The sequence below is a fragment of the Mytilus trossulus genome, chromosome 3 (genome assembly GCF_036588685.1).
Source record: "Mytilus trossulus isolate FHL-02 chromosome 3, PNRI_Mtr1.1.1.hap1, whole genome shotgun sequence".
NCBI lineage: Eukaryota > Metazoa > Mollusca > Bivalvia > Mytilida > Mytilidae > Mytilus > Mytilus trossulus.
Genome location: NC_086375.1, coordinates 65109333 through 65129233, shown reverse-complemented (window position 1 = coordinate 65129233; position 19901 = coordinate 65109333). Strand labels below are relative to the sequence as shown.

The 19901-nt window shown below is 31.2% G+C and overlaps 1 protein-coding gene across 2 annotated transcripts in view; it reads left to right on the top strand.

Annotated features, from left to right (window-relative positions):
- The window catches only part of LOC134712130 (RAC serine/threonine-protein kinase-like), a 49357-nt gene that overhangs the window by 172 nt on the left and 29284 nt on the right, over window positions 1-19901 (top strand). For both annotated transcript variants that reach the window (XM_063573307.1, XM_063573306.1), the window contains exons 2-7: window positions 9232-9309; window positions 10903-11025; window positions 12631-12845; window positions 13290-13421; window positions 15510-15575; window positions 16088-16279. In XM_063573307.1, the coding sequence (XP_063429377.1) occupies window positions 9252-9309; window positions 10903-11025; window positions 12631-12845; window positions 13290-13421; window positions 15510-15575; window positions 16088-16279 (786 nt within the window). In that variant the 5' untranslated portion in view covers window positions 9232-9251. The remainder of the gene's footprint in view (window positions 1-9231; window positions 9310-10902; window positions 11026-12630; window positions 12846-13289; window positions 13422-15509; window positions 15576-16087; window positions 16280-19901) is intronic.

Here is a 19901-nt window from a genome sequence, read left to right as displayed (position 1 = left end):
ATTTTGTACAGATTCAAGGACCCCTTCAACTGACACAAAGTGAAGTTATCTGCAGGCACTTGTTGATCTCCAGAAATAACTTCAAGAAAAAAGGGGGAGGGGTGTTAAGATTGCTCAGTGACATGTTGACAGGTCTGATGTGATGGTCCTGTGAAGAAGATGACAACGCAATACATTTTTGCGTATTTAGAACTCAGTCCTTATTTATACTCACAATCTAAAAATCTTTTTTTTTTTTTAAAAATCAGTCCAGCAGAAATGTATCTTTGCAGGAGGAACTTGCTACTCATATCATAATAAATAATCATAGAACATTCTACTTGTGTAAAAACATAAAGAGTAAACATTCTGCCTGTCTTTAGTAGTATACTATTGATACCAATCTTAGTGCGGATGCCCGCTCAACATAGAACACCTGAAAGCAGGACTCCTGCCCTCACACCGTTCACCGACTTCTGCCTGTCATGTGTTATTCTTTTTTTAATTGGGCATCGATTTTCCAACCCTCATACCCCCAAGAGTGACTGGGGAATAAAGTATGATCACTTTATCTTCTTCCGACCATGGCTAGTAGTAGTACTCTTGCCAAAGTGGGGCATCTCTTTGGGTTAAGGGGATGTACAAGTGGTGTGTGATGTACAAGTTTGTAGCCATGTCCGGTCAGAATGGGATCTGATGCCTAGTGCCAAGTGTGAAGAGAGTGGATGTGCTACACTAACTACATGTTAAGAACCCTTGCATCAACTCTTTGAGGGGTCCGTTGGTGGCTAATCTGAGATTACTTTGATGTCCAACGGCTGTTTTGCCAGTTAAGATGGGGCCGTGGGATGTCGGAGCTCGTCCCATATCTAAAAGTGGATATTTGCTCACCCAAAATAGATGCACTGCTTGTTCCTTCTGGTGCCAACTGACGGCCTTGGAATTATTTAAATTGGGCATCAATCTGTGTATTTTTCATTTATCTCTTCATTTACATGTATGTAAGTTTCACCTACTTGCCAACCTTTATTTTCTCGTATTTTAACAGTTTTCACAGAGACCCACCGATTTCAACATTTTGCCCTTCATTTTCAAATTATCATGTGACCACAAGAAAACAGTGATGATTTATGCAAATGACCATAATCTAACACCTCGTTCATTTACGATGAAAGTTATCTAAATGTCTGAGAAGTTCCGATTGTTATCGTGGTCTGAACTAAATGCTTTATACTGATCTCCAGACTCCTGTAAAGGAGGTGAAAAATTTTGATGGGCAAATAAATGTTAAACATAAACTGGTCCGCCGTTCCATCTACAGCTTTGCACCGAAGGAACGGGGCCCCCGGGTTGGTGCCATTGTCACATTGGCATTAATTGGAGGACTATTACAAATTCAATGATTCGCTAATAAAATTGACCAATTATAGTGATAGGAAATTGACCTCAAATGTTAATACTGTGATGCGGCAAAATAAATACTTGTAAGTATCTGTTAACCCTTTCCTCCATAATGACGCCTTTTGACGCCACCCCCCTTACTCCATAATGACGCCTTTTGACGCCTGTGTAGTACCTCAGTTGAAACACTTTAACTAAAAAGTGTCTGCAGTTGACTTAATAAAGTTTGTATCCAATATGAAAAGGAATATCATAGGAATATCTGACTTAAATTTATTTGATGAAATAGTTGTTTTTCACAATGTCTTAATACTTCAAAGCATAAGTTCAGCATTTTATCAAAAAAATCCTATGCGAATCAAGTATGCAAAAAAAAAATTTCAATGGAGGAAAGGGTTAATAAACTCCATGGTGGAGCGCAGATAAATAACCGACAAGCATGTTAACATAGTCTTGAAAAACTGAGCCGGTATCTTTTATTCCCTTAAGAACTCAGTAGGGTTATAAGTGCTAATTTCTTGTTTGATTCCCTATCAGTATAACACATAATAAACATAGCACATGATGCACTAGTCTGGTCCAATTATCAAATCCTGTGGTCAGAATTCTGACCACGTGATTTAGGCCATACCTGTTGTCAGTGTAGTGATAAGTGAACACAACAGGGGGCCAGTTTAATGTTAAACATCGAACTCCTATATAGGAGGTGAAAAAATATCCCAGCTTGTCTGGCAAAACAGCTGTTGGACATCAGAGTAATCTCGGACTAGCTGGTGGCCTGTTGCAAGGCTAAATTTCTGTGTCTATTCATTAAACCCTCATTTTCCAATGGCAGTCAATTTTCTTCCTAACCTTGATCCTGAATGGCCTCCATTACAAGACCTACTTATTGTATTTATTGTTAACCTGTTCTAGTCCTGAACATACATGCTACATATTTATCACTGAACGTTAAGCAACCAACAATTAATCAGTCTTAGTCCAAAATGGAGGCCCCATTTCCAAAGAAAAATATGCTTTTTCCCCCCCATTTTGTGCTCTAAAATTCCCAATGGTAGCTATATAGAAAGATATTGTAGCAAGATTTTTTTTATGACCTATCATGGTTTTTGGTTTACAAATCTCTTGATTCTTGTTTGGTGTTCATGCAGTTATCCCTTTTCAAATGCAGGATTTTGCTCCTATTTTTTTTTTTAAATTCCTGGGGGGGGGGGGGGGGGGGGTCATGTCCCAAAACCCCCCTTGCAAGTTGCACACAACATCAGCTGTGTGCCCAAAAAATTATTCAGCGCAAACCATTATAGGTCAAAGTGCAGCTTTCAACATGGAGCCTTCAATGTGTCATATTGAACAGCAATTGCAAGATATAAATGGACACAAAATGACTTGTGTAAATTTTATAGTAACTTTATATACTTGTTAAAAGGAATTAACCTCTGTTATGTATTGATTTTTTTTTAGTCATTATGAAAAAGAATAAGGATAACCAATGAACCAAAGAACTTTATAAAGGAACATTTTTTTAATCATCAGGAAACTTTTCAGTATTTTAGAAATATATACTTAAATCCGTGTTCCTGTACATACACTCCAGTCTTCTGTCTCATGAAAAAAATGTTTTGTATTAAAGTATATAATTAAAAAAAATTAAAAAAAATCCACATATAAAATTGAGAATGAAAATGGGGAATGTATCAAAGAGACAACAACCCGACCATACTAAGAAAAAAATAAATATATAAATATATTATATATATATATATATGTATGTTTTTGGTGGACTGCTCTTCCTAAATTATGATCCTTGGACTTGCATTGAAGACTGTATTATGAAAATTATACATACCCAAACGTTTTTATAATGCCTGCTGATCTATAGCTTTGTTTTTGTACATATATAATTTATTGGACCAAATTTTTCATGAACACTGTTCTCCCCAGGCCGTTTTAGCACAGCAATTTTTAGCACTATCACAATTTCCCCCTGTTCTATTGCACTGACCGTAGAGCTATCCAACGCAAGCATGTCGTTATATTTTTTCCTTAATTTTTGTATTTTTTCAAATTTCCCGCTTATTTTTCACCTCGGATATTAATATGATCGACTAGTTTATTATTTCTGAATGAATTATTTCCGTTGTGTTTAGTAATTCCTTGGGACCAGTCTAGTAAATTTTTCAAAATGGTGACTTTGAAAGATAAAAATAAACAAAGATTTCAACATTGACATCTATTGTTTTAATTAATGGAATATATAGATGCGTATATAATAATAATAATAATCTTTATTTCAAGAGGGTATGCTCAATTAGTACAAACACTATTCTCCCTTGAGGCCCTCACACTCCACTCACAATGCAATTCACACAATTTCTTCATAACAAAGAAAAACATTAGAAAACATAAATCAAAGTTGATACATAGTCATTTAAATAGTTCCTGGATTTTCAAGTAAAAACTTAAAGCAGTTTGTTTTAAAAGTATTTATGTTTGACATGTGTCTTAGTGCTTCTGGTAGTTTATTCCATAAAGTTGGGCCAGAATATGAAAAAGATCTTCTAAATGTGTTTGTTCTTGCCTTTGGTATATTAAGTAATTGGGTAGTATTTGATCTAAGTTGCATTCCATTTTTATTTGAAACGTAGGAGATTTTGTTAGACAAATATTCTGGAACAGATCCATATAAACATCTATGAACATATAAGGCCTTGTGGTAAATCACACGATCAGTAAATCGAAGCCATGATAACTTTTTAAACATTGTATTAGATGGGGTATCATAAGGAAGTTCAAGAATAATTCTAGCTGCTCGTTTTTGAAGTTTATCTAATCTATTTGTATTTTGGTCACTGGTGTTTCCCCAAATTGTACAACAGTAATCCAAAATAGGGAGAATATAACCATTAAAGTATAACTTTCGTGTTTCAAGGGGTAGGGATTTCTTTATCCTAGACAAAAGATTTAGCCTTGTACTGATTTTTGTGCACAAAGTGTCAATTTGGGCTGTCCACTCAAGATTTTCATCAATAAAAACCCCAAGGAGCTTTTCACAATTAACATTATATGAATGAAATGAGATAGAATAAATTGACTGCATTTAGCGACGACACTCAAAATTTTGTTTAACAAACGATGATTTTAAAAACCATCAAACACAGATGTTTGTTACAATTTGCTGGGCTTACTATCCATAAGAACCCCAAAAATGAGCAAATCTTTGAAGTATTATTTATAACCTATTCGGACTAATTATTGGTAAGGCAGCAATTCTACAGTAATGAATTTTACCATTTGAAAACAATTGTGAGGATATGATTTGAAAAACAAAACCCCAAGCTGAAACGGCTTGAGAAATTCATTTTCTCGATGTCCAGCTTGGAGGAAGCCATTTGAATATTATATAACGTTAAGGTCAGAAAAATGACAAATCATTATGCTAAAAAATGTCAATTCCTGTCAAACGTCATAAGGTTCACAGTACACTTCTACAGTGGGTTACAAAACCAAACACAGAAGCTGACAATGACTTTATTGTTGGTCCTACATGTTCTGAAACATCACCTGTGTTAGCATGGTTAGTAATAAGAAATCTTATCATTGGCAGTCTGGTATATATAGACCCATCATGGAAAAGACTTCTTCTTGGGTTTCAAACACAGATAATATGAGGATAAGATGAATTTACAATGGAGAAAAAAAAATCTTCTATCATGTCTATATCCAGACAATAATATTAGCAAACAAAGGGGTAACTTCTCAAAGTTTTTTTAAAATTATTTGATTAGATTTTAAAAAATTGAAGGAATAAATTTGTAGTACACTGAGTGCATGGGTATACAAAATTTATAAATGAAAGCTTAAATGCTTTAAAGGCATACAATACAGTTGCAGGGGAGGTAATGACTTTGCTAACGTAAATTGTTATTTTCGCAACGTCAATCAATGACTTATCGGGAAAAGATTAAGTTTTTCATCTGATTTTTATCATTCAAACTTATCTAACTTGAAAACCCCTTTGTTTTAATATGCCATTTGGTTTGATTATGTAAGAAGACTATGTATGCCAATTTTCATGAAAACGTCAATAGTGTAATTTTTGAATATGGACCATAATTTGGTATTCGGCCTTTGGTTTCTTTTTGTATCCTTTTTTATAAGTTCTAAAATTTTAACTTTTATTTTGTGGGTTTCGTTGGTGTTAGAATAGTATGAATGGAACAATTGAGTTTTTCGAGAAAAAAATAATACATTTTGATTCACCGTTTACGTGACATGAAACCAAACTGGAAACCAATCTTTATTTTCTTTATTTTGCACAATATAATTCAAAAGGCATTTATAAATAAACACCGTTACTAGTGTTACTTGCTTCATGTTAATATTCAAAATCTATTTTCAATGTTATATTAAAGTTTTTTTTAAACCTGACAGGAAACCATAAGAAACCGAAAGCATTTTTTTAGTTTTATTTTATTGCAAAATCTGCTTAAAATAATCTGAACAGTATACTTTTTCTTAAAATCCATCTTAAATGTAACAGTATTATAAAACTCCTAAATATGTGCTTGTTTTGAAAACAATTAGTACAATTTATTCAGAATTTTCCATACTTTCTTCATTGATACAGGATACCATAATCGTTGTATCTTGATGTTTAAACCAAAAAAATGTATTTATATTTGGTTTTGATATTCCAGTTATATACAATTTATTCCAAATCATTGGCAATGTAACATTCTTTAAATCCAGGAAAGAAAAAAACTTTTAACTTGGAATTAAAATCTTTAAAATAGGCACAATGTGATACTTGTGACCTGTACACCATCTACATGGTTTCCACATTTTAACCTACTTTAGTGGGCTAAAATCAATAATGTACTTCCTTTCAAGTCATGCATGGTAAAAGTTTACTTCTCCTTTGACAAGTTTATTGCGTTTCTGATAAGTGTTTGCAGAACATGAATAAAAAATATTAATTAAAAACTGTGACAAAGATGGCAACTTTGTACATTCCAAGTGTAACAGTATATTAACATGTATTTTTTATTGAATTATATTTATTCACCTAAAATATCCAGTAATATTTACTGCTGAAGTTAAATCAATTCAACGAGCATTGGTACAATGATAAGAGACGTAATTTCGATTGATTTTTCCAAGGACTCTTCACGTCATTATCGGGAAACGAAGTGTGTTCTAACATCTGTCAAATATGAAATCGATTTTGTCAAGTCATTGGGCATTTATTTTCACACAGGATCGTATGTAACATTATGCACATAGGAAAAATAACAGACCACAGGCGCAATCTCTTTGACAATTGTATTTTCCTCTTTTAAACAAGAGGAAACAAGTCTACAGGTTATGTTTGCTAACATCCCGTTGGAAACAAAAACAATGTTTAGACCTAGTATTTCGTACATCCGGCCGTAATGGCGTGATCACATGTTAGTCACATGTTTCATGTATGACCGGAAATGAATAGAACTTAAGGACAAAAACAATTTTAATAAATAACTGGACTTCTGTTTCGTGTGAAATGTAACGCATAACGATAACGTCATTTTCTTACTTAATTATTACGAAGATCAAAACAAGAATGTAAATCATCTCGGATTTACCTGTTTGAACATCTCGCGAGAGTTCATATTTGCATATTGTTTTTAAGAATTCTATTACAACAAAGCAGATTACATCATCTAAAAATTGCGTTACGAAATCGGACACAAAAATCACGCCACTGTTCTTACATCTGCTACATAAATACTTATAGTTCTCGGCATTTTCTTCTCACTATTCTTATTGGTCGATGTTCTTTGTTATTTGAAAGCAAAAGTTACGAATTTGCCGGTGAAAATTGTCTATAAATCAGTCAGCGTTATGCTCTTCGGAAGCAAAAAGTAACGTGAGAAACGACACAAAAATACGGTTGTAGAATCTTTGAAATTCGTATATTTCAATTTTTTTTCTAGGGAAGAGTAGCATACACTTGTATGTTGATAAAAATAATGGCATCTTTAGATGTAGTTACAACTTTTCTTACAGTAATTCACATTTTATCACTTTTCTATAGTTATAGGAAACGGAGCCCAATAGCAAATTATGGTCCATATTTGAAAAACAAATTGCACAAATTTAAAGGACATTTATATGAAATAGAATTTACGAATAATGTAACTTTATCTTTTAAAACAAAAAAGCTATGTATTTCTGGTGATAGGAAAAATACATCTACAAATCCGAATTTTGAGTAAAGATATAAAATTTGGACCTCATTTTACTCAAAAAGTAGCACATGAAGGTATATTTTTTATTACATATTTGATTTAATAAGGCAAAAAATAGCCTACATGTATATGCAAATTGTCAGCAAAATTTCAATATGGGATCAAAACTGTATTTTATGCCCTTCAATGTATTTTATCTATGAACAAGATTGAAAGTGGAAAAGGACCGATTGATCAATTATTGACAAGTAGTAAATGATTGTAAAAAAAAGGAGAAAGAAATATTGATTTATTTAAAGTTCAATCCGGAGCACAGGGCTCACCATTCTAGTAGTTTTTGTAGTAAATGCCAACTTTATGTTCATGTAGTCACAATTTTCTGTAAAATTATTGCGTGTTTCTTTCTGATTTTGACAGTGTTCTCTGTTTCTGATGAAATTAGTCCCCATTTAAATTGCATGTCAAATGCATGTTTTACAGTATTGAAATTCAGTGACTCCCACATGTATATAAGTCAGGGAGTAATTGTTCTATTGTTAATTGCCTACAGATATTCATTTGGAAGTGACTGGTCATCCTAGTTTACACACTGAGTAGGTGACATTTCTATCTGACCACACACTCAAATCTATATTATGTCTTAAATTTGAGTCAACATTCAAATTTACTTTAGACAGTATCAAGCTTGTGTATTGTGTCCAAACTTACTCCAACAGGGCAATTGTTCAAGGTTTGACCTTTGGAGTTGTATAAGGATGTGCTCAGTAAAGCATTTTATTTTAAAGTTGATATGTCCATTTTTTTGTTCCACTTTAAAGACATAGTACCAATACACGTTCAAAATGTAGTCGGTTACTTCATACACAAGGTTCAATAAATACGAACTTTTTTACATTTATTTGTTAAAGAAAATTTCTGATCAATTGTTTCACATGAAAATGTATGTAGAACACCTGTAAAAGTAAATTGAATTTTTACATCTAAGTAATTCATGTTTTTAGTGCATTGTAAAGGAAATGTTCACGACATGTATATTGATGTTTAAACAAATTAGAATGATATGTTTATTTGTTAGTATATATATAAGTATTACAAAAATGTATGTAGAAAACCATTATGACAAAATAGTTGTATTTTCCTTGAAATTAAATATATACAATGTACAAATGGAATAATATTCTATCATATATACATATACATAAAAATATTTGGTTTTAATTGCATGCCATGATGTTCATTCAAATTAAAAAAAAAATAATAATAATAAGAGGCATAAGATTACTATCTAAATATGCATTAAATTTGGCATTATTTTCTTCCATGTTTCTTTCATAAGGAAATTTTTATGGTGCAGTTGTGGTTTCCATACTATAAACAAATTAATGAACACTGCCTGAAGTGAAATTGACTTCCCTTTTAGGATACATATTAAGAAAAATACTTGATGTTGTTTATCAGTGTGTAAATTGAAGGTCGGAAGGGCAATTGTTTAACAAGAAGTTGTTGATTTACATGACCAATTTCTCAGAAGGATAATTTCAAGGATAATATATTTAGGTTCTACATTAGTGGTCCTGATTGATTATTGATTGATATAAAAGTACAAGGTTGTGATGTTTTTCAGACTGACGGGCAGACAGGACGATGAACCCGTCTGGAAGTAGCATTCCTGTGGTGAAGGAAGGATATTTAATGAAAAGAGGTAAGCTTGTTTATACAGATTTCCTGTGAAATTTTACCAGTTGGAAATTGATTACATGTCTCTATTTTTGACTACATGTATATATGTTCTTGTCAAATAGCACTTAGTTTACAGGTAGCAATGTAAGTTTCTGACCAATGGTCAATAATTTCTACAGCTATTTGTGTAATAATTATCAGTCATCATTGTCATGGATATGATGGATGCTTTTAGATTACACAGATTTATATAAAGTGTAATAAAACACCTATGACCAAACAATCATGTCCATTATTGTCAATGGGTGACATAGTGTATATGGATAGCTAAGACTGTTGACAGTTTGTAGCACATCAACCTCAGATGGTACTATGGCCACTTGTAGCTGTAAATGGAGCTTTAATGCTGGATTTGTCCATTTGTTCAGCAAGTTGTGATGTTCTCCATGATAAAAGAAAAATCTTAATACTAAAGTACATTTATAAAACAAATGTACATCACACCCAAGTACGATATATTGATGACTAATATGTTTATAAGTGAATATACATGTACGGCAGTTTAGACAATCACTCTGAAATTTATTTTTTATTATAGTAGAAAAAATATACATCAGGTTTTCAAAAGGATCAACACCAAATTATCAATAATCGTTGTGTTTCACAATAATATTCATATATAACGAGAAAAGAATTAACAGAATCATATTATTAGTATTACAGCAGTGGTATGAAAAAGGACATGTATAAGCAAATAAATTCACATCAGCCAATACATTGTATTACATTTGTATTTATTGAAGAATTGAAGAAGGCTCTAATACCTTAAGAAAAATCTGTATTGTAAACTTGTTAACTCTGACACTGTTTGATAAACAATTATTCTCAATTTATTGATATGAACCAAAAATTCAAAACGTGTGATTTTGTCACTTAGATTTGCTTCCTTTTGAAATGAGTGGGATCTTATATTTCTGAAATTAACAATAGAAGTTGTGATTAGATTTCCGTTTACTATTTCCCTATTATTGACTTCTGTACTGATATATATATAGAAAATAATTTTAATTTCATGTAAACACAAATAAACTAGATTAAGTAATAAATTGGTTTGTAATGCCTATTTCATTTGACAATTTCCTCAACTTTATTCAATGGATAATTTTATCATTAGTTTATCCAGCATTGTACATGTACATGTATGTCATTGTATGTACTTTTGTTTGTACCTTAGAGAATCACACAAAATCACAACTTTAAAGCTCATCAAAATATAATGGTCCCAAACATTAAGACAAGCATTTGAATAGGAATTTACTAAACAATTTTAAGTGATATAAATCTGTATGTGAAATCAACGTCAAATTCCCAAATATATACATGTACTTACAGAAAAGAACCACATCCACAATATCTTTCAAAAGTACCAACAGTTATATATCCTAGTGAAAGAGTTGAACTAGTTTTGTTAGATTTTTACATACTAATTTTATATTTCTATTTTAGTGATAGAAAAAAATCTTGGAAATCATTGATTTAATTCTTGAATTATATTTTTTACTGTTAAACATGTTTACATGCAATGACTGAAGTGTTCGTTTTTTTCTTTTTTTAGGAGAACATATAAAAAATTGGAGAAAAAGATATTTTATTTTAAGAAAAGATGGTTCCTTTCTAGGCTTCAGGGCAAAGCCTGAACAAGGATTTAATGACCCACTTAATGATTTTACTGTTAGAGGTAAATAGTAGAAGTTATGTTTTTAAACAAACAGATAACATTTATGTGCTAAAATGCTGCAGCTGGTTTGAAACCATGTGAACATTACTTAGATTTTGGATATTGGACCATAATAGGTAAATGTCCAATTTAAAAAAAAAAAGTTTTTAAGTGTAAGTTCTTAGACCACATTCATTCTGTGTCAGAAACATGTGTTGTGTCAACTATTTAATTACAATCCAAATTCAGAGCTGAATCAAGCTTGAATGTTGTGTCCATACTTGCCCCAACTGTTCAGTGTTCAAACTCTGCGGTCATATAAAGTTGCACCCTGCAGAGCATCTGGTCATGCCCTGTTTAGGCGAATTATGTTTTCAATCTGAATGTGTGTCCTTTCGTCGTTTTTTTCCCACTTCAAGTTTTTTGTCAAGGTAGTTTTTGGTGAACTTGAAGTCCAATCAACTTAGTACACATGTTACCTATGATATGTTCTTTATAATTTTACAGCCAATTAGAGTTTAAACCCCAATTTCTCAGTCTACAAAATATATTTTAATAGTGATTTCTTAAAAAATGACTTCCTATTTGGTCAGCATCTTAACCTGTTAACATTTATAAGTTGTAACATGAAAGCACTTTTCAAATGTGTTGAAGAATAACTTCCTGTTTTCCAGTACTTTGAAATACAAGTAGGTGTATGCTATGCATAACAATGTGTACTGTGCAACTTCTTGAAAAAGAACAAAAGATCAGTAAATTTTATAATGTATATGAAACTTAGTATTACAGAAAATGCATATTTTGAAAAAACACAGGATGAAACAACCCACAATCTGCATAAACAAAAGTAAATTGTATATATATAATGAGTCAACAGTTTTACACCATAAAAAACTTAAATTATCAAGAGGTCAATGTTAGGTGAACTTTTGAACAAATTAAACAGAGACTATTAATCAAAGATCTGTCATCAAGATATTCCTAAAATGACAATAAACTTTTAAAGATACCAAATGGAAATTGTAAAGTTATTTACGTTAATAATATATGGTTATTGTATGAATATTGTCCCAAGTAGAATTTTATATTGCCCGAGCTTGCGAGTGCAATATATGTTCTACGAGGGATAATATAACCTTATACTCATGCAATAACCCTTTAACCCTTTTAATGTATTGCAATATAATATGTGAAAGTAAAAATTGGTTTAAACTAAAATTTTGTTGTCGATGACGTCATGAATTTTGAAGATTTATTGCACTAGTGCAATATTGGAATTTATTGCTCGCTAACTTTTGGTTATTTTCTTTGGGAAATATTATATTGCTATGCAATTATAAGCTTCTTGGGTATTTTTCATCACAAAATTAAACAGACACTAATATGGAATGCACTCACGACCACTGATCTCAAAAAAGTTGTTGCCTTACCTCAGATCATAATTAAGTTCTTGTAATAACATACATATATATAGCATGGGTTCGAATCCTGGCGAGGGAAGAACAAAAAAATTGCAAAAGCAAATTTACAGATCTAACATTGTTGGGTTGATGTTTAGACTAGTTATATATATATATGTATATATATTAGAAACATCTAACATTAGATTCAATATAATTTGTACAGATTGTCAGTTAATGAGACAAGAACGTCCAAAGGCCAATACGTTTATAATCCGAGGATTACAATGGACAACAGTGGTAGAGAGGATGTTCTGTGTAGAATCTCAGGAGGAGAGAGAAGAGTGGATAGCAGCTATCAATTCTATCTCAGATGAGTTGAAAAACTCGGATGAAGGAGCAGAGGGACCATCACTTTTTGACAAATCAAAGAAAAAAGTGGTAATACTATTTTCTATTTTTTTTTGTAATAATCCTATATTTCTAGATTATATTTTTTTGTCTTAAGTGCAGCTAAAGTAACTGCAGTTGGTGTCAAAATACGAGCGTCTGATCCTCCGTCAGTTCATTCAAAAATTAGTTTCTGTTCTAACTTTAGATAATCAAATGTTATACTCAATACTTCTTACCACCATACTCATATCAAGTTTGAAATTTTTGGGGGCACCACTTTCGCTGTTCTTGAGAAATGCCCTTTGTAAATTGAAAAAATGCAGAATTACCGTATATTTTCAAGCAGGGCATCTGTGTCCCAAGTATTCCTTTTTTTTGATTAAAAACTAAAACACAAAGCAATAAAAACTTATAGATCTTCTTCTGTCTTGATTCCTTCCATACAATGGGATATATGTTTTAATGAGTTTCCCCTCGTATTTTTTATTTCAGTCATTAGATGACTTTGAGTTTTTGAAAGTACTAGGAAAAGGAACATTTGGAAAAGTCATCCTTTGTAAAGAGAAGGTGACAGGTCATCTATTAGCAATCAAAATATTAAAGAAGCAAGTAATCATTCAAAAGGTAAGTGCAATTATTGTAAAAAATCTTTTTTTCTCTCATTCTAATCTTCTTGTAGTTTTAGGCATGATAATCTTTAAAGTCATGAAAATAATAAGGAAAACAATCTTTAAATAATTGACAATCGATAATTTGATGGATTCATGTACACAATGATTTATATATAAATTTGAGAGATTAATATGCATGATGATTTCCATTCTAGTATTTTACTTGCACAGTTTATCATTGATAGTTTCCTCTACTTTTTATACGATCGCAAATTTTGAAAAAAATTTCGTCGTATATTGCTATCACGTTGGCGTCGGCGTCGGCGTCGTCGCCGTCTGAATACTTTTAGTTTTCGCACTCTAACTTTAGTAAAAGTGAAAAGAAATCTATGAAATTTTAACACAAGGTTTATGACCATAAAAGGAAGGCTGGTATTGATTTTGGGAGTTTTGGTCCCAACATTTTAGGAATTAGGGGCCAAAAAGGGCCCAAATAAGCATTTTCTTGGTTTTCGCACTATAACTTTAGTTTAAGTTAATAGAAATCTATGAAATTTTGACACAAGGTTTATGACCACAAAAGAAAGGTTGGGATTGATTTTGGGAGTTTTGGTTTCAACAGTTTAGGAATTAGGGGCCCAAAGGGTCCAAAATTAAACTTTGTTTGATTTCATCAAAATTGAATAATTGGGGTTCTTTAATATGCCGAATCTAACTGTGTATGTAGATTCTTAATTTTTGGTCCCGTTTTCAAATTGGTCTACATTAAGGTCCAATGGGTCCAAAATTAAACTTAGTTTGATTTTAACAAAAATTGAAACCTTGGGGTTCTTTGATATGCTGAATCTAAAAATGTACTTTGATTTTTGATTATTGGCCCAGTTTTCAAGTTGGCCCAAATCGAGGTCCAAAATTAAACATTGTTTGATTTCATCAAAAATTGAATAATTGGGGTTCTTTGATATGCCAAATCTAACTGTGTATGTAGATTCTTAATTTTTGGCCCAGTTTTAAAATTGGTCTAAATTAAAGTGCAAAGGGTCCAAAATTAAACTAAGTTTGATTTTAACAAAAATTAAATTCTTGGGCCTCTTTGATATGCTGAATCTAAACATGTACTTAGATTTTTGATTATGGGCCCAGTTTTCAAGGTCCAAATCAGGATCTAAAATTATTATATTAAGTATTGTGCAATAGCAAGTCTTTTCAATTGCACAGTATTGTGCAATGGCAAGAAATATCTAATTTCACAATATTGTGAAATAGCAAATTTTTTTTTAATTAAGAGTTATCTTTCTTTGTCCAGTATAGTAAGCAAGAAATATCTACAAGAATTTTTTTTAATTGGAGTTATCTTTCTTTGTCCAGAATCAACTTAAATCTTTGTTATATACAATATACAATGTATATTCACTTTTTACTACCAACTGATAAATTTAAATAATCTTTACCATTCAGTGATAACAAGCAGTTTTTTTACATCTTAATATTTTATGATGTATTTAAATGAGTAGTAATTGTTGCAAACTCCATTAGAATATTTTAATTGAAATTAGTTTTGGAATAAGGGAAAGGGGGATGTGAATAAAAAATTGGGTTCAATTTTTCTCATTTGAAATTTCATAAATAAAAAGAAAATTTCTTCAAACATTTTTTTGAGAGGATTAATATTCAACAGCATAGTGAATTGCTCTAAGAGAAAACAAAAATTTTAAGTTCATTTGAATACATTCATTCTGTGTCAGAAACCTATGCTGTGTCAACTATTTAATCACAATCCAAATTTAGAGTGGAATCCAGCTTGAATGTTGTGTCCATACTTGCCCCAACCGTTCAGGGTTCAACCTCTGCGGTCGTATAAAGCTACGCCCTGCGGAGCATCTGGTTATGCAGTAGTGTAGGGAGGCATTAAGTTTTACCCTTGTTTGTCTGGACATACATGACATACATGTCACAAAATTGGTTTCCCTTCACTATCTTTAGTTTGCCACAGCAGCAGTATATATCCATTTACAAAAAGAGTACCTACATTACCTTTTTTCCCATTATTTATGTGTGTTCTGCTTTTTGTATTTATACATTATGAATTTTATTTTAATAGGATGAAGTTGCACATACTTTGACTGAAAACAGAGTATTACAGACAACAAAACATCCATTCTTAACAGTAAGTTGTTTACAATAAATAGATATTTAGTAATGCTCACTTCTTGGATTATTATACGCTGTAATTTTTTTTTCAGATTGTTTACCTTTCAGCAACAGTTGTACAGGATTTGAATTGAATTTGTATTTTTATCTGTTCCTTTATTTTTTGTCCGGATTTCTTAAAAGATATCTACTCTGAAGATTTCTTTAATTGATTATATGTTGAAATAAGGAAAGAGGAATGTTAGAAAATATATACAGGAACTATCCTAATAAAGGCGTAAAATAACAGTATAAGCACTTGCAATGTCACTTCTGTTATACAGTTGATTGAATATGATTTAATCTATCACCAACCACTATCTCACAATAAATCATGTTTAGGTATGAGTAAAGTATGATGTTTCTACATACATCCTTTGTTCTTTATAAATCTTTGCCATTGCTAAAAAAAACTTGTAAATGCAGTCTTTTTAAATATCTGTTTTTTTTAATTTATGTAAAATGTATATCTCTCAATTTCTTTTGCAGCAATTGAAGTACTCATTCCAGACGACAGATAGGTTATGTTTTGTTATGGAGTATGTAAATGGTGGTGAACTTTTCTTTCATTTATCACGAGAACGTGTGTTTTCAGAAGAAAGAACAAAATTTTATGGTGCAGAAATAATTTCAGCATTAGGATATTTACATGAAAATAATATTGTTTATAGAGATCTGAAGGTGAGTTTGTTTGTTCAGAGGTGTGAAGTATGCTAATAAGTCTCCTCACAAGATGTTTTTGTTTTTTGTGTGGCATTTGAATCTATTAGCAGTTACTATAAGGTTTAGATTAAAGGATTTATGAGTGTTAATTTAAATGAGATTTGCTTTAGCTATCAGTAACAGGGGAGGCACTGATTTGCTTTAGCTATCAGTAACAGGGGAGGCACTGATAATTTAAGTTTAGGTGTACATTCTAGATATTAAAGTTTGAGGAACAATCACCAATTTTTATAAAAATAAAAAAACCCCTTAAATTTAGAAGTGCTTTCGAAGTATTACTCATAACGTCATGGACCCCTGAACCTAAGAATGAATTGGTCAGTATTGGAAACAAGCAATCAAACCAGCCCATCATTGAATAAAACTTAACTACCTGATGGTACTGTTGATTTTGAGCCAAAATGAGAACTAGGTATTTTGGGAGAAAAAAACTAATAGGAGATCTGAGATAACCATATGTAAGATAATTGATATTCAACACTGAAATAAATGTGAAATAAAAAAAGAAAAAACAATATACCTGATTTGTACCCCTATATTTATAAATGAGCTATCACATATTTTTTTCAGAAGAGGGATTTTGGTTAAAAGATTATAGATATATATATATATATACATATTCTTAAGCAATTTATTTAAATATGTTATTAGACCAAAGGTAGAAACTTTTAAGCAAGTATAAATTTTGAAAATTGGTTTTCAACTTTTGGAAAAGTAAAATTTTGCTGTCACTTTAATAGCTTGCCAAAAAAGACAAGATTATTAAAAATTTAACCCAAGTGTGTTTTCTTCCTGAATTTTGTAGAGTAACAGTAATAAATACAAGCTCTATATTTATTTACACATTGATTCATATCTCTTAATTAATCCAACCAGTGAAATGTATTTTGAATGGTGCAAGATTAATGAAACTTTTAGTATAAATAGTGTTTTGCTGGTATTTTATGTACATAAGATTTTTGTCCTTTCCATCAATTTGTTATTCTGTTTAATACATAATTGTTTCATTTAAAAAAAATCTTATGGTTTACTTGAATTAACAGAACTAATTAATACCACATTTCAATGTTCGCCTCTGATTTTTTATCAGATTTATTTATCTGGTTTCCTCTAGAAAAACATAGACATGTCTTTTCAACATGAAGGGAAGTTCGTCACCTCCAATTTTCCTACATAAAAATTGAATGAAATTTAAAAAAATCACTTCATGTAAAAGTACAATTGTACAATTCATGTTATTCAAGTTATGTGTAGAGAATCCTTGATACCTAAATATGGATTGATATGCTCTGCTTTAGAGAAATGAGGTTTGGAAATGATAATTTTTGGCTACAAGAATGTAAGCTTGGACATAAAAGAAATAATATAAAACAATTTTCCCAGATCCTTATTTCTGAACTCTCTTTTGCCTGAAAAATTATCAAACATGTCACATTTTCAAGGCTGTTTACTTGTATTTTAAATGCTTGGCTAACAATTATCAGTTAAAAACAGGAAGACAATTTTCACCAGTGTTTGAAACACCTGTCAAACAATTATTATCATGGAACAAAAATACCATGTACTTTGTGGTTTAAGAAAGGTGTTAATCATAAATTACATTCTGTAAATTAATATGAGGCAGACATAACCTGTTAATGGGGATGAAGTCTGTATGATTTTTTTTAACTTAAATATTTGTATAAAAAAAAAAGAAACAGAAATACCGTAACGTTTCCGCTTTTGGTTCTGTTGTTAGGGATTTTAGTTGTGACGTTATCTAAGTTATGACGTCATATGCAATGTAAAGAAAAAAACGCTTTCATCAGGTAATGTTTTTTCATATCAAGGAATTATTAAAAAATGAACTTGGTATTGCAGTCCTTCCTATTTTATACTAGACTGATAAATATATATTTTCTCAAAGTTTCATCCAACGAAACCAGAAAAAGGAAGTACATTGTAGATTTCTGCACAGGACCGGGATGTCAAAACATGACATCAAAAAAATTGAACGATTTTGAGTTCATTAGTACAATGAAAAAGTCGGGAAATTTTCCTGATTTTTTTTTTTATTGAATTTTCTACTGTTATTGGGGACTTCGTCCCCATATTATTTTGATTTATTACCCTATAAAAAAAGATTTCTGACACTGGTTGGGTTTTATACGACCGCAAAAATTTGTTAATTTTTGTCATATATTGGTATGACGCTAGCGTTGTCGTCGTCTAAAGACATTTGGTTTTCGCACCATAACTTTGTTCCCAACAGTTTAGGAATTAGGGGCCAAAAAGGACCCAAAAAGCATTTTTCTTGGTTTTCGCACAATAACTTTAGTTTAAGTAAACAGAAATCTATGAAATTTTAACATAAGGTTTATGAACACAAAAGGAAGGTTGGATTGATTTTGGGAGTTTTGGTTTCAACAGTTTAGGAATAAGGGGCCAAAAGGGTCCAAATTAAACATTGTTTGATTTAATAAAAAATTGAATTTTTGGGGTTCTTTGATATTTTTAACCGTGTATTTAGATTTTTAATTTTTGGTGGTGTTTACAAATTGGTCTACATTAAGGTCCAAAGGGTCCAAAATTAAACTTTGTTTGATTTTAACACAAATTGAATTCTTGGGGTTCTTCAATATGCTGAATCTAACCATGTATTTAGATTTTTAATATTTGGGCCCAATTATCAATTGGTCCACATTGAGGTCTAACATGTCTAAAGGGTCTAAAATGGAACATTATTTGATTTTAAAAAAAAATGAATTATTGGGGTTCTATGATATGCTGAATCTAACCATGTATTTAGATTTTTGATTTTGGACCATAATAGGTAAATGTCCAATTAAAAATTTTTAAGTTTGTAAGTTCTTAGACCACATTCATTCTGTGTCAGAAACCTATGTTGTGTCAATTATTTAATCACAATCCAAATTCAGAGCTGTTTCAAGCTTAATGTTGTGTCCAGAACTTGCCCCAACTGTTCAGGGTTGGACCTCTTTGGTAGTATAAAGCTGCGCCCTGTCATCTGGTTGTGGTATTCATTTTCGACTTTTAAGAATGCACAAAACTGGTTTCTTAAACTTTATTTTAATTGCTAATTGACATATAGATGTATAAAAGATATATTATAATCTGGAACGTGATTGCAGATTATAATCAAAAAACCTTTTTTTAATATTTTCCACAAATAAGTTTTAATTGAAAGGAACTTATGACCCTAACAAATTGATTGGAGGTCATAATTTACCTAGTTAAGATAACAGGAAGTTTAGGAAAGAAGCTTCATTACATATTGAAAATGTAGATTGCACAAGTAAAATCACATCATGAAACTCTTAAGAAGTGACATAATTATCAAAGGAACAAGGCTTTTATTGCTGATCTTCATCTTGGCAATGCAATCTAACAATTATATTATCTGAGACAACTACATGTAAGTCATTGCTAGTACTTTTATAAATCAGGTAATTCAGATTTTTATGCCGAACCAATGATAGTACAGCGCATTATGATTTTTTTTAATGCCAAATTTGTGTTTTTACCCCAATCATGGTACCAAAACAGAAAATGATAGTGTGAGTGGAGCATCCATGTACTT